Raw genomic sequence first — 15,033 nt, 5'->3', positions numbered from 1 at the left:
TGTTACTTAGAAGTTCGCAAGGATTTCTTGCCCAGCCTAGCCTCGGATACAAATGTTGGAAACCCGGCCAGTTTTAGCATATACCGGTTCTGTACTAAAACAATAATTTCATCCGCTCCATACATCTCCCAAACAAGATTTTGAAATAGCGAATTCCTCAGTATTATATCGTTCTATTGCAGGTTATTGCAGACTTTTAGGGCGGATTCTCTGTTACTTAGAAGTTCGCAAGGATTTCTTGCCTACCCTAGCCTCGGACAAAAATGCTGGCAACCCGGCCAGTTTTAGCATATACCGGTTCTGTACTAAAACAATAATTTCATCCGCTCCATACATCTCCCGAACAAGATTTTGAAATAGCGAATTCCTCAATATTATGTCGTCCCATTGCAGGTTATAGCAGACTTTTAGGGCCGATTCTCTGTTACTTAGAAGTTCGCAAGATTCAAAGAAACGCAACATTTCCTGCAGCTTAACGACGCCTATACTGTATAGGGGAGATTTCTCTCGGTCGGCGGAAAGCTTGTTTATAGAAGGAGGAAAGGAACCGTAATACTGTGTTTTTGGAAAGCCAGACATAAACAGTCATATAGAATGGACTAGGCATGGTGTTGTTATATTTGGTCGCTCCCAAATATGTGTAAAAAAACATGGCGATTGCTTCAATTTAGAGAAAACTTGGCGACGGTAGGAAAGACAAAGAAACGCAACATTTCCTGCAGCTAAACGACGCCTATACTGTATAGGGGAGATGTCTCTCCGTCGGCGGAAAGCTTGTTTATAGAACAAGGAAAGGAACCGTATGTTTTTGGAAAGCCAGACATAAACATATAGAAATGACTTGGCATATTAATGTTAGATTTTGCGGCGATTCAGCGAGAAATCATGGAATATATCTAATATTTCAGGTAAAACCAAATATGAAAAAGCATATAAAATGCTTGTGTTCAGTCGCGCGAGGTGGGTAAGGACTTTATTCATAATAATCAAAAAGATCATATGGCTTTGAGATGCTTCTAGTTAACTCATTACCGCAATGCAATACATTACATTTAAGTCCATGTAAAGCTTACGGAAAGAAACACGTTATATTAACGTGACATTTACACATGTGGAAAGGTTACGGAAAGGCGATATTTCCCTTTCAGTTGCCTTTCCGATGTCGTAAAGGCTGCTTAAATATTTCGCCGCCTTTAATACCTCTTAACGCAGTTCGTAAAGTTGGCTTAAATATGCGTTTTCGTGCTGTGTATCTGAAGTGGTGTTGCTAGAACCTCCGCCATTTCCTTTAATACCCGTGGGTGGATGTTGTCTGGCCCCGGTGACTTGTTCGGGTTCAGGTTTTTCAGCCTTCGGCTTACATCTTCCACACTGACGTTTATGCTGTTGAGGTCTTCCTCATACATTCTCTGTGTCGGCTCAGGGATTGACTGGGTATTCTCTTTGGTAAAAGTGCTGACGAAAAATTTGTTGAGGACTTCAGCTTTTTCATCATCATTTGTTGCTACAAATGTGTGATCTTCATGTGTGTCATCCACTAGGTCTGGTATACATTCTCTTGTTTTGGTTTTTGTGTTCACATATTTCCAAAACAGCTTTGTATTCATCTTGATGTTCTTTGCCAAGTCCTTTTCAAAATTTCTCAGAGCTTTCCTTGTTGCCCAGCGAGCTTGATTTCGTGCTTTTGCATACTTAGCATGGTCCTCATGTGTTCTAGTCTTTGAGTACTTTTTCCATGCTTTTTGCTTCCTCCGTAATTTTAAGGTTGTGTCACTGTCTCTCCATGCTAGATGACCTCTTCTTTTGGAGGGTAGGTTTGTTTTGGGGATGTTTTCTTCGACTGCTGTCTTTACTTTGTGTGAAAACACTTCCCAGCATTCCTCGACGTTGAGGTTGTTCAACTTCTTTTCCCAGTCCTCACTTAATTCTTCTTTCATTTTAGTGTAGTTTCCCTTGTGGTACTGGTAAGTATTAGTTGAGGTATTTGTCCTTTCCGCATAACACTTGAAGGTGAAGGACATGACAATGTGGTCACTCTTCCCTAATGGTGGTCTGGCATCAATCTCTGCAATCATGCCCCCCTCATTTGTGAAGATCAAGTCCAGAGTTTTACTTTCCTGATGTAGTTGGTGTCTTGTTGGGAATGTGACATGTTGGAATAGGTAAGCATCCCTTGTTGCTTCCAGGAATCTCCCTGCCTCACTCTCGTTCGTGCGAGTAGTACCTCCTCCTTCACTCCATGTTATAGTTGGATAGTTGAGGTCACCAACAATTAGCATGTGTGAATATCCCCATGTACCACAGTTCTGTATCAGTTTGTTCAGTTTTTCGTTGTTTTCAGAAGTGGAGTTTGGACTTCTGTAAATTCCCATGATCAGCAGTCTGTCATGCTGGTTTAGTTTGACTTCCACTGGTATTACCTCAGTAAAGGATTCCTGGTCGACCTTATCTGGTGTCATTGCGTTGATGTCATTCTTAACATGCACTGCAGTTCCTCTGACTCCATCACTTTCAGCATTAGTAAATAAGTTGTACCCTGGAATGCTCAGCTCTGTTCTAGTCATCTTGAATCTTGAGTTTTTGGGGTTAGTCTCTGTGGTCACTATAATGTCGGGCTGTATTTCCTCAATAACTGCCTGGTATTCTGCCTTCTTGTTGGTAATACAATCAGCATTGGTATAGATGACCTTTAATTGTTTTCTCGTGTGTTCTGTTGTCTTCTTCTCATTTCTTTTTCCTATTCTGGAGTTATGCTGTCTCATGTGCTGGCCACTGTGGTATACTCTGATGTAGTTTTCCACTGATGTCGGGTACTTTACAATGACTTCTGCCGCAAGATCTCTTAAGTGTGGTACTGTATTCTGCTCTCCTACTGTGTTTGTTCCACCCTTATTTTCTTTATTTGCAGGTTCCAAGGAGGGCCTCTCACACGGTATTTCCAGAGACCTTCCTGTTCTTCCTGTTTTGAATATTTAATAATTCATAAGACCTCCCATCATAACTGTTTACTTCCTTTCTTCATTGCACTTAATGATAAAATTGATCTCATCAATAATTTAAATATCTTAAGTCGCTTCTTACTAGTATTCGGATCCCTCTCTTAATCTGTGACAGTGCTTTTTGTGTACTTCTATTGTTTAATTGACATAATCAATTAACCTGATACAGCTTTAGTTCATAATGATTTTATGTATTCATATGTTAGTTGATTTTCTTCTTCACTTATATTGTCAAGATTAGTAAGGAATGAAGTTCAAGATGATTATCAACCTTGTTATGATATTCTAGTAAATTAATAAGAAGTGAGTATGTAGATGATCGATCAGAACAATCATGGCAGAATTTACAAAGTAAACCAAGCAACTGGATACATTCTCTGAAGTAGTGGTAGTGACTGACTGAGGATGATCTTGATCTTGATACAGTACTGCGTAACACCCCTCAGTTGGGGTAAGACATGCATGAGATGTAGATGCGTTGCTGACAAAATTCAGGAAATTCCTGTTTAACTGTTAGATCTTTTGCATGTTAACATGAGGCTACTGACATCCTTTTGGTTCTTATCAGTATGTTTCACATGTGTAGGATATATATGAATACACAGGAAGCAGACATGCTAAATTCCTACAAGACAACAGTGTTTTAGATAATTGAAGTGTAAAAATGCAATGTCAGTGTCAGTATCATATCACAGTTTTAGAGCATTTGTGAACCATATAAGACCACTTTCATAGAACATTCATTTCTTTTTTATTTTGTGAAATTGTTATGAGATGACAGTATTTAGTTTATCCAAATATGAATATGATGTCAGAATCAGTTGTCATATATAAGTACAAGACATTATTTTGTGAATTATTATATTAGCACCTTGACTGTTCATTATGCGCCCTTCATTATGTTTACCTTTGCAGAAGGAAAACATATTGTTTTTGCTCTGTTTCTTCTTCTTCTTCTCCAAAGAATTAAGGTCAATGACCTGAACCAGACATCTGTCACCATGGTACTAGTAATTTCTTTTTCATTTTCCAGTATGTTTTGAAACGCATGGACTTGCAGAATGCATCCAAACGTGAAAGGAAGGCAGCAGAACAGGAAGCGAAGCTCCTGTCCAAGCTTCGCCACCCCAACATCGTGAACTACAAGGACTCGTTTGAGACGGAGGAGGGCATGTTGTACATCGCCATGGGGTTCTGTGAGGGGGGGGACCTGTACACACGGCTGAAGAACCAGAAGGGGGTGCTGCTAGAGGAGGAACAGGTGGTGGAGTGGTTTGTGCAGATCACTATGGCACTGCAGGTTAGTAATCGGGTCTTCTTTGCATTGATATTGAACCTTCTAATAAGTTACCTTCCTCAAGAAAGTCATATCGGAATCCTAGGCCCACATTTGTATGTTTGTCACCAAGAAAACTTAAAAATGGCTAGATGGGTTGGTTTTGTATTTGGTGTGTTAATAGGTTGTAGACTTGGAGCCATCCTCCATAGTTTCCACCGGCTCCCTAATGTTGCTGGCTATCTGTGGCTAAGTAGGTTGTAGCAAAAACATGGAAATTATTAGATTTTGTGCTCTCTGTCAGCTTTTCATGGCACTGTAGCATTTTTGATATCTTGTGTTCTGGTCTTAATTTTTTTGTGTCAGAAAGATTTTGAGGAAAAGATGGCATTTTTTTATTACTTATTTTTCAGTACCTACACGAGAGAAACATCCTCCATCGAGACTTGAAGACGCAGAACATCTTCCTGACCAAGACTAAGATTATAAAGGTCGGTGACCTGGGGATCGCCCGAGTGTTGGACAGCTCCAGTGACATGGCCACGACTCTCATCGGCACTCCTTACTACATGAGCCCTGAACTCTTCTCCAACAAGCCATACAATCACAAGGTGAGAGAGGGCAGCCTTAAAATGTACATTAGAACTCAACTTAGGCACAATATATGAGCCCTGAGTCCTTCTCCAACAAGGGATACAACCACAAGGTGAGAGAGGACATTGTTATATCCAGAATTCTGTTGGATGCTCAGGCTCGGTTCTAGATGGTCCATGTATATCCAGAACCATGTCTGAGTCAATATCTTATGTTCTTAGATCAGCAGAGAACTGGAACTTGATCCTATCTCTAACCCATTCAGGCATAGAACTAGATAGGCATGGTTGTGGATATGATAGGCATCCTAAAAATGTACATTTAGAACCTGGCAAGGTTTGAGCTATGGGTGTTTTCTAGTCTGTGTTGGTAGACTAGTAAGTTAGGAGACCAAGTTAGAGTTAGAAACTTGGAGTTGTGTTGTAAAATTTTTGTGAAGATCATGAACAAGGTTTGTCAAAAAATCACAGCTTTTATACTACATCTATTCTGGGCAATGTGTGTTCTGGTATGTGTACATGTTTGTTTCAATGATGTTTTGTGTTGTTTTCTCCAGTCGGATATCTGGGCCCTAGGCTGCTGTGTGTATGAGATGGCCACCCTGAAACATGCCTTCAATGCCAAAGACATGAACTCTCTTGTCTACAAAATCCTCAGGGGAAAGGTAAGGGTTCAACTGATATGTCTTGAAGACTTGCTTCCTTTCTTAATATGATTAATATGAAAGACTGAAATTTAAGACAGTGTAGGCTTACAAATGATGTCTTAAAAGGTAAATGTAGTCCCATAACCATTTGGGTCAGTGGGTTGTTAATCCACTGTGTCTAGGGCACGATGTTGGAAGGTGGGGGTCATTCCTGCTTTGTACCTCCCCAACCAAAGTCAAGGACCCATTTTACACCTGGGTGGAGTAAGGAAAATTGTGTATAGTGCCTTTCCCAAGGACACAGTTTCTAGCCAGGGATCAAATCCTTGATCTTGTTTCCACTAGCCTAGCCACTCGATGCCGCAAATGATGTCATATCCTTTTTGAATCAGCACTCATGATGTCCTGTCCTGTTCCCCAGATGCCTTCCATGCCTAAGAAGTACAGTACCGAGCTGTGTGACCTGATTAAGCTGATGCTGGCTCAGGACCCTGAGAAACGTCCCAGCTCCAAACGTGTGCTGAGGAACCCGTACATCAAGACTCACATCGCTCTGTTCCTGGAGGGGACAAGGAGAATGTAAGTATCTGTAGTCAATAATCAATAGATCAATAAATCAATGTATCTGGTGAGGCTAGGGTCCAGGTTTGCAAGACTAGCCACTCTAAAGGGCCCAGTCATGTACGTGTACGTGTTGCGATCATAATATACCCCAAATACATCCCAAATCAACCTCAGAGTAGCACCAACAGCTGAGGAAAGACCTTGTCTTCCTATTAGTTACAGTTTTTGCATCTATCAATGGGTTGATTTGATTAAAAGTTAGAAATCCATTGTCTGAATTGTAAACTAGCCTTGTATGTTGACATTGTGGCTTCTCTCTGAACGTCTGAATGGTAGGATTGTATCAGCATGGATCATAGGATGCCTAGGCCTTTTTTTTGGCCACCTTCATAGATTTACTGCAAGATTCCACATACCGACAAATAATGACTGCATGTTTACTATCATGTTAACATAGTTACATGTTCAAAGTTAAAACTTAAGATCCAACACAAAGAAGTTCTCTCACCTAGAGCTTTTGACCTGTCAGCTCTAGGTGAGAGAACTACTTTGGATCTAAAGACTGCATGTTCGTTTATTTGTTTGTTTTGCGTGCTGACGTCCCCTCTCGTGTCCCCGCTCCAGGCAGCGTCCTCGTTCCTCAGGCTCCCGTCCTGGCTCTGGGTCCCGCCAGGCTGTCCCCCCCTCCCCTCAGAAGTCGGACGCTCCAGATGGACAGATGATGGGGTCCATAGCAACTGTATCCAAGGTAAGGTTTGGCATAAAAGTTGACACTGTATTTGGGTACAGATTCCGCTACACCAGAAATCTTTGTGAAAAACAAACAGGAGAGTCAAGATTCATTATTTGGATGAGCTGTATACAGAATGCTTTTTGTGTGAAGTAGACCTGGTCTTTTGTTTGAAATTAAAGTACATAGTACATTTGTAAATCGTTTGTACTTTGTAGTATTGAACTCTGCTTGAGATGTTTGACAACAGTCCGTATCCAAGGTACCATTAAGAACAAAACAAGAATGGCAGATTCTCGAAACAAGAACTTTTTGTAAAGTTCCTATTGCATGATTGTAATCAGCTATGCTCTGACTACATTATATTATAATATATATATATATATATATAATCATGAAAGTTCATCTGTGTTGGTAGTTACATGTTTAGAGTTAAAACTTTTGGTCCAACACACGGAAGCTCTAGGTGAAAGAACTTTACTGTGTTGGACCAAAAGTTTCAACTTCAAACATATATTACATGTTATACATGTACCGGGGTAGTCAAAAAGACTGACTCTTTGATATAACATGAAAGCAAACATTTGTGCCACTGAGTTCTTCTGACAATCAAAGAAAACTTTCAGTTGGCAAACTCATTAACTTCATTCTTCAGTGAAGTTCCCTCTGTTCTTTTCTCCTTTCTTGACCATTTCTTGACACGTCTTTGTTTCCCCAGGTGGACTTTGAAGTTGATGTCCCGGACACCCCCGGTGTGGCCGTCAGCCCAGATCTGGAGACCATCGAGGAAAAGTCCCCTCCTCCCACGGAACAGAACGGCAAACAGGCTGCCAGAAAGGTCAAACATCTTCTCATCATGGTGTTGATTGTGTTGTTTCAACCTTGTTATGTCTATACAGATCTATAAGTGATCACCTGTACATAAGGTCCACCTGGCCAATGTGACTTTCTGGTGGTCCCTTAGATAATTTTTCCTATTGACTCAAGTCAATCATTAAGAATCCAGTCTATATCAACCACCTGTCCACATAGACCAGATTTTATTACTCCCCTGAGTGGTCTTTTTCTGTCATATGTATCTACTGTGGTCCTTCTTCTCTATCACAGTCTTGTCAAATGTCAGTGCTGAAAAGTTTCAAATCTAGTTTACGTTTGGGGCTACAGAAACAGAGATGAGGGCCAGCCCCATATAGAAAATTGCAGGAAGGATTTTAACTCACACAAACTCCCGTACATCCCTACAGACCCCAGTCCCCACCCCTGGTGAGGAGGAACCTTCAAAACACAAGCAGAGGAGGAGGAAGAAGAAAGACGCTGACTCGGATTCTGTCAACAGCGTCGATTCTGTCACAACCGACTCTTCAAGATCAAGGTCATCTGTATTTGACAAGGTCAGTTGTCAAGGTTTTTTTGTATGCATGTTATATCACCATGAGTGTTTAGAGTTACAGATTTAACTGTAAATGTGCTAAACGATCAGTGTGCACATGTATTATGTTCTTGTACCTTATTAATTTCTCACTTTGAAAGCAGTTCCTCAACTATTTCTCATTCAAATTCCTGTTGTAGCAAGCACAACTTCCCTTGTAATTGTATTTCAACCATATTCTTTCTTATAATTTGTAACAATACAATACACTCTGGTGCACCAGACAGCAGATTTTAATAGCTTATGTTCTATACCACACATTATAAAACCTTACATAATACAATGATCTTACCTTATATCATGTTGAATTGTTCTTGTCTTGTTGTACGGTACTATATATACTGTCTCACTGTGTGTAATGTATGTACCCAGGGCCACTCTGAACAGCAGTGGTAAGTCACTGATGAGTGCCCTGGTAAAAGACTACAGAGATAAAAAAGAAATAATAAATGAAAAACACTAGATAATAAATGCAAAACAGTAAACCATCCCATGATTTCTTCCAGCCCAAACAGCCGCGCCCCTTGCCTCCCCGCCCCCACAGTGATGAGACGCCCAAGCGCAGGCCCCGCTCAGGAGACAAGCCCGGCAAAGGTCTGAACGTGGAGTCCAGCTCAGGCTACAGCTCTGTCTCCAGCTCCAAGGAGGATGCAGACACTCCAAGGGTAGGGAGCATCGTATATAGTCAATCAATCAATCATCTGTGGATGCCAGGAACTGCTATAGACATCTCTGACATGTATATTTTCGGCATGGGACCTCAGTTGACTAATTAATGTTGAAGACTTGGTCGTCCCACCTGCTTTTCTGTGGTGTCCTCATCTGGGCCATTTGCTGGTTGCATCTAGCTCTGGGGTAATCAGTTTTGTCACTTCCTGGGGAGGTACAGCTCTGGAGGTGTGTCCCAGGAAGTTCAACTATTGTTTGGCTATCCTGTGTAGTCCCCATATTCAAAACTGATTTTTAGGTGCAGAACACACATATGTTTTGAAGATGAATTAGAAAAAGATGAAGTACTAATAATGTATTGTTTTCATGTTACAGCAAAGTATCAACAAGTCGGCTCGAGCCAGAAGAAGAGAAAAGGTCAAGCAGGAAGTCCAACTCTCACCTTTAGGTACTCACTTTATTTTCTGTCACATATTTCTTCCCTTGATGTAACATATTTGTGACATTAAGTAAAAGGTAAAATGTTTCTTTCTTATCTGAGGAAAAAGAAGACAAACTAGTTTATTTCATCACACACGTAAAAATACAACATTGCAGCCTAATGCTAAATTGCAGTGTACTATACAAGACACACTAGATGGACCTACTTTGTGTATGTGTGAATTGTAATACAACATGTACAAGATAAAACAATAGCTTACTGTGCAGTTAAACATCTCACGAGCAGCACTAGACAGGAGCAGATGGAAGGCAATGATGGCCCGCCTCAGCATCAGCTGACATGCGGTGGAGGAGAGAGAGAAAAATCTCATCAGTCTTTCAGAACTGTAGTCTGTAACCACATGCTTTTTTTTGTTCTAATGAACAGTACACAACAGGAGATCCTCAGGTGAAAGACCCAGGACAGGCGGCGACCGACCTAAAGACGAGACGGACTCAGTCGTAGCCCCGAGACGGCGGGCGCATTCCGACAGCGGGGGGTCCGGAGACGGCAGGCCATACTCAGCCGGGACGAAAAGCAGTCAGGACAGCTCGGAAGAGGAGGATGAACTGGACTCACAGTCCTCCAACGAGGGAAAGAAAAAGTAAGACTGACAATTATAAAGATTGTTTGACTTTTCCCTGCAGTGTAACCCTGTTACTAAATCAAATCTGGTGCCATAAAGGTACCATCATAATTGGCAGGAAGAAGAAGAAATGCTATTCATTGTGCTACAAATATTGGGCAATTTGTTTATGATTTATCAACTGTTTGTGAACTTGTCATGACTGTCAACACGTAATATCTTTTTTTCTGCATCTGCCACCACCCTGAACATATAGTTCCATGAACATCTCCATTTTTCTCAGACTGTCAACTTGTGCTACCGTGAACATAGGTGAATTACAGTACTGCCAACTTGAAGTATAAATGGCAGGTTTGATTTATTTTCCATACCTGTCACAGAAGACACTCAGCTGAAATCGTTAAAATATCGTTATAATACCCCAGGCCAGTTCTCTTTAACCAACAACCCTGACCATGATTGCAGGAAGGAGTCTGAGATGAACAACTTCATCTGCCTGCTGGACACGACACTGAAGATGCAGGATGGGAAGGATGAAGAGGAGGACTCCCCGAGGGACGGGGAGGAGCCACTTCCCATGGAGGAGGTACCAACACCCCAGCCGCCCACACAGTCACCTGTATCCTCCATGAGTCCAGGTAGGTTGAGGATATCTTTTAACACTTTCAAAACTTCTATTCAAAAGTGTATAAAAAGAATCAAAAGCAAATTTATGAATATGAGTGAGACTGGTGCCTCACTGTTTTTGAGTCTGGAGCTATTGAGGAGGTACCAACACCCCAGCCTCCCGCACAGTCGCCTGTATCCTCCATGAGTCCAGGTACGTAGGGATAAGACTGAACCATTATCAAACAAATTATCATCATCAACTGTGTTCTGCTGCTAAAGTGGTCTGGACACTCTGCAGCAGCAACTAGTCTTTCTCCAGTCTTTTTCATAAAGTCTAAAATCTTAAAATCCTCTTTCACTTCATCTACTCACTTCTATCTCTAAACTTAAATCAGCTAAGCAACTGCTATGTAAAATGGACTTCATGCATTTCCATCTCTCATACCTGACCTTAACTATGCTATACTCCTTGTCTTTCTGTCTTCTTGCTCTTTCACTGTAGCTCTTCCTTCATTTGTGCACCGTGTACTCCAAGATGCCGAAAGACCATCAAACCTTCTAGGTATTGAATCAGCATTCCACACATTGAATCATTTATTCCAACCATACAGACTTAAAACTGATATCTTGTCTCTGTTACCAGTTAAGACGAAGGTGTAGATGGTTTGTACTTGACTTGCATCCTTACAATTTGTTCTATATATAAGTACTACACTTCTTAAAGGGGTAAGTTGCTATATGCTGCTGGATCATGTAATTCTGGTAGTTTAGAAATGTAAAAATAAGATGTACATGTACTGTACCTCTATTAAATAATTATACCATTGAAAGCAGATTTAGGAAAATGAATCTGATCTGCAGTTGATTTTGTATCACCCCGTCTCTTCTTCATTCTCTGCTTAGCCCCATTGCTGGGATTATAGTATGTTGCATATGGGTTAGTTACATCTGACCCAGTACGTATAAACATGAGGAAAGGAAAGTATAATAAAACTGAACATTCTCTCCTCAGGGCTTGAGACCATCAGTGCCTCCGGAAGACTGATGAACAGAATAGCGGCCCTGAGGAAGGACTGCATCAAGGGGCTGGGCATGGGTGTTCTGAAGAAGGCTTATGACATTCTGGACACAGTAGACGGAGACGAGGTTGAGGTGAGAAGCCTTTTTTCTCTGCTGTCATTTACATGTTGATGAGTATGTTGAAGCCATACTTCTAAGATAACTACTAAATTTGTTAACAAGGCAAGTATTGAAATGCTAAGGTTGACTTTTCTAGGATGAACTTTGTCTTTTTAAGACCTATTCTTTATACAACATATCATCACAATCCATCCGGACCCTCTTAAGTTATACTGGTCAAAATATGCAGAAACACAGACAGACACACCTACATGTAGAATTAATACAACACCCTCAGCTACAGTGTTAGGAATGCATACATGTACCCAAACATACATGTAGTACAGTCAGTATTGCCCTGAGGAAGGTGACAGGCAGTTACCAAAACATCAACTTGTCAACTTTGTATGCTCCAGTGTAAACTCATATTGATAACTTCACTCGTTTTGCAGCCCCAGCTGGTTGAACTGCTGGGTAAGGAAAAGTTCGACATGTACGCTGGGAAGGTCTGGCAGCTAAAGTTCTGCGAGGACTCCATGATGGGACTGCTGTAGAACACCTCAAGGTCAACTTCTCAATCCCACTTCTGACACCAACTCTGTGTTAGGTCACGCAAACACTGTCTAGATACAGTCAGAACTGCCCAAAAAGACCACTCAGGTCACTCATAAACTAGATAGATACACTTAAAACTGTCCAAGAAGACCACTAAGGGGGACCATTAATATCTGGTCTTTGTAGACAGGTGGTTGCTATAGACAGGATTCTTGATGCTTGTGTCAATGGGAAAAATTACGTAAGGACAACCAAGAAGTGGTCACATTGGCCTGGCGGTCCTCATGTAGAGGTGGTCACTTGAATGTGCAGATTTGACTATACTCTGCAGTAAAGGGTAGGTTAATATACATTTTGTACATGTACATACAGTCACAGATGTAGGATACAGTATAAATTACACAAGGGGACTGCATTACGAAGTTCGTTAGCAGAGACATAAGCAGTAGCTCATTCGTCGATGGGCTGTCCAAATGCACAAATAGCAAATTCCCATCCAAGCACAAGGTAGATGGGATTTAGAAACACACCAGGTTAAAGATAAAGACCACTTAAAAAAAATTCCATTCTAAAGTGTATGATTAGCCTGGGTGCCATCCCCAGTAGTATATTCGCCAGCTCTATAACTGTTATAGAGCTGGCGAATATACTACTGGGGATGGCACCCAGGCTAGTGTATGATACCATTAGAAGCAAATCTACAAGTAAGACTGGTGCCTCATAGCCCACTATTTTTGAGTCTATAGCTTCAAGTACTGGGCAATTGCTGCAAACTGTATTGAGGCTTAACATAACAAACATCTAAGTCAAACCTGTACGGGCTGTCAGTGTCTTAGATAACCATCTTCTCAGACTCATAAGTTTCTTACAATTAACTACAAGCAGCCTTAAGTCTTTTTGGGATACATGTAAAATTGTAAGAAGAAGAAGAAAATTGTATTATGATGTACTTAATATTGTTCCATGGTGCATTTATTGTGATTGAGTCACGATTAGGTGAAATTTAATAATAGTTATTTTCTACTTGTCACCTTTACTTTAGGTATATATGCTACCTCCGAGGAGGATAAGCAAAAGGATAAGCAAAATTGTTTTATAATGTTTGGTTGTTTGCATGCTTTGTTTGTATATGTTGCAGAATCTGGATTTATGTCAAAGCCTAAATCTTCGAGATGTTTATTCTTTGATTTCAGTATTGCGTGTGAAACTGCCAGATTTGTGATGGATTTAGTTGTGGTTTGAATTCTCTAGAAGGACTGTAAAATTTTTAAGTTGGCAAAATGAGAAGTTAAAACTCTGTGTGCCTTAATATAACAATCGGTGAAAATAAACGTGTGAGACATGGAACACAATTTAAAGTGGGACCAGGCCCTTTCTTTTCTTGTGGGTGTAAAATCTACAGTAACTAGCAAACCAGAAATATATTTGGATGTGCACCAAGCAACATATCATCATCCTTTCGTCAGATATTCCATGCAATAAGCACTTTGAGAAGACCACGAAAGTCAGGATGTAAAATATTTCACTTAAATTTGGCTCTACGTAAAATGTATGTTACTGCAAATGATAATCATGAATGTGTGGAAAATAAATACAACAAAATTATAATACTGTCCATGATATGTTCTCTTTTTAAAGGTAACCATTTTGTCAACAGCAAAATGTAAATCTTTGTTAGCACTCACTCACTCACAGGCAAGTAAATTCACATGTCATTGATCTGATAATAATGCAGTACCTGACCAAACTGCTAGAGGGCATTATTAAAAAAACATTCCATGCAGGTAATGAGTGCTGTCTATTCCTAAATGTTCTTTCGCATCACCTTCAATGAACAGAGCACAACAATACTACATAAAGTACACATATGGCTGCTGTTGTAGAACTAAGAGGTAATGTTGTATGGTACCTTCAGAACTGTAACAGTTGTACATGTATTTACTTTAGACCAAGGAGGTTAAACCTCCTTGTTTAGACTAACTCTGTTTCTATGCAACCTAGATCCCCTTATGACCTGTAATGATCTTGTTGTGTACACAGAGCAGTGTAGAGCAGGTCTATATAACTGTGTTGTGGGGAAGCCATCAGTGCTTTAGGTGGAAAAATTGTAGTACAATAAAGTTCTTCTTTCACAACCAAAGGAGTTTGCAAGCCAACGTTTTGGTGACTGTCACCTTCCTGAGGGCAATACTGACTGGTAGTGTAGTAGAACCAGTCAGTATTGCTCTGATGAAGGTGACAGATGGTCACTGAAGCATAAGCTTAACTTCTTTAGTTGTGAATAAAGAACTTTCGTTAATTTCAGTCATTTACCAACATGATGAAATTGTTGACGGAGGTAGAAAAATTGTACTCATCTCAGATGGACCTCAAAGTGTTCTCAAAGACTGAGAGGATACAGGCAAACAAGATGTGACAACAGTTTTTAGAAACTACCATTGTTACTGCTATGCCGTAAACCTGTACTTCTTCTTGGTATCTAAAGATCATGATTCACCCATGGTAGCTGTTAGACAGAAACCAAATATCTTAATGTATTAGGGCAGGCTCTGCTACATAGTAACATCTAGACAGTCTGTTGTGCTAGAGACTCTACAACTGTGTCCATTGTTAGCTGGCACACTGTATAACACAGTCTGGTGAATTAGACTCTTATAGCAGGACTTCTTTGTATGGTTTGGTTTCTCAGAGGGCTACTGTTTTGTGACTGCATTCATTTTCAGGAAGTTCTTTTGCAGTGGCTGTCTCAGAGAGAACTGTAACTGTGTCAGAGAAA

The 15,033-nt window shown here is 40.6% G+C and overlaps 1 protein-coding gene across 1 annotated transcript in view; it reads left to right on the top strand.

Moving 5' to 3' along the window:
- Positions 1 to 12,297, top strand: part of LOC109468818 (serine/threonine-protein kinase Nek4-like) — a 19,024-nt gene extending 6,727 nt beyond the window's left edge. The window contains exons 2-14 of the mRNA XM_019767161.1: positions 4,033 to 4,299; positions 4,689 to 4,886; positions 5,426 to 5,533; positions 5,937 to 6,094; positions 6,704 to 6,827; positions 7,528 to 7,647; positions 8,054 to 8,200; positions 8,745 to 8,903; positions 9,283 to 9,355; positions 9,776 to 9,992; positions 10,440 to 10,612; positions 11,596 to 11,735; positions 12,155 to 12,297. Of these exons, the coding sequence (XP_019622720.1) occupies positions 4,033 to 4,299; positions 4,689 to 4,886; positions 5,426 to 5,533; positions 5,937 to 6,094; positions 6,704 to 6,827; positions 7,528 to 7,647; positions 8,054 to 8,200; positions 8,745 to 8,903; positions 9,283 to 9,355; positions 9,776 to 9,992; positions 10,440 to 10,612; positions 11,596 to 11,735; positions 12,155 to 12,256 (1,986 nt within the window). The 3' untranslated portion in view covers positions 12,257 to 12,297. The remainder of the gene's footprint in view (positions 1 to 4,032; positions 4,300 to 4,688; positions 4,887 to 5,425; positions 5,534 to 5,936; positions 6,095 to 6,703; positions 6,828 to 7,527; positions 7,648 to 8,053; positions 8,201 to 8,744; positions 8,904 to 9,282; positions 9,356 to 9,775; positions 9,993 to 10,439; positions 10,613 to 11,595; positions 11,736 to 12,154) is intronic.
- The last annotated feature ends 2,736 nt before the right edge of the window (positions 12,298 to 15,033 follow it).

Source organism: Branchiostoma belcheri, unplaced genomic scaffold (genome assembly GCF_001625305.1).
Source record: "Branchiostoma belcheri isolate BF01 breed outbred unplaced genomic scaffold, Haploidv18h27 scaffold10, whole genome shotgun sequence".
In the NCBI taxonomy this organism is placed as follows: domain Eukaryota; kingdom Metazoa; phylum Chordata; class Leptocardii; order Amphioxiformes; family Branchiostomatidae; genus Branchiostoma; species Branchiostoma belcheri.
Note: the sequence above shows the minus strand (reverse complement) of the source record. Positions and strands in the feature narration are given on the sequence as shown.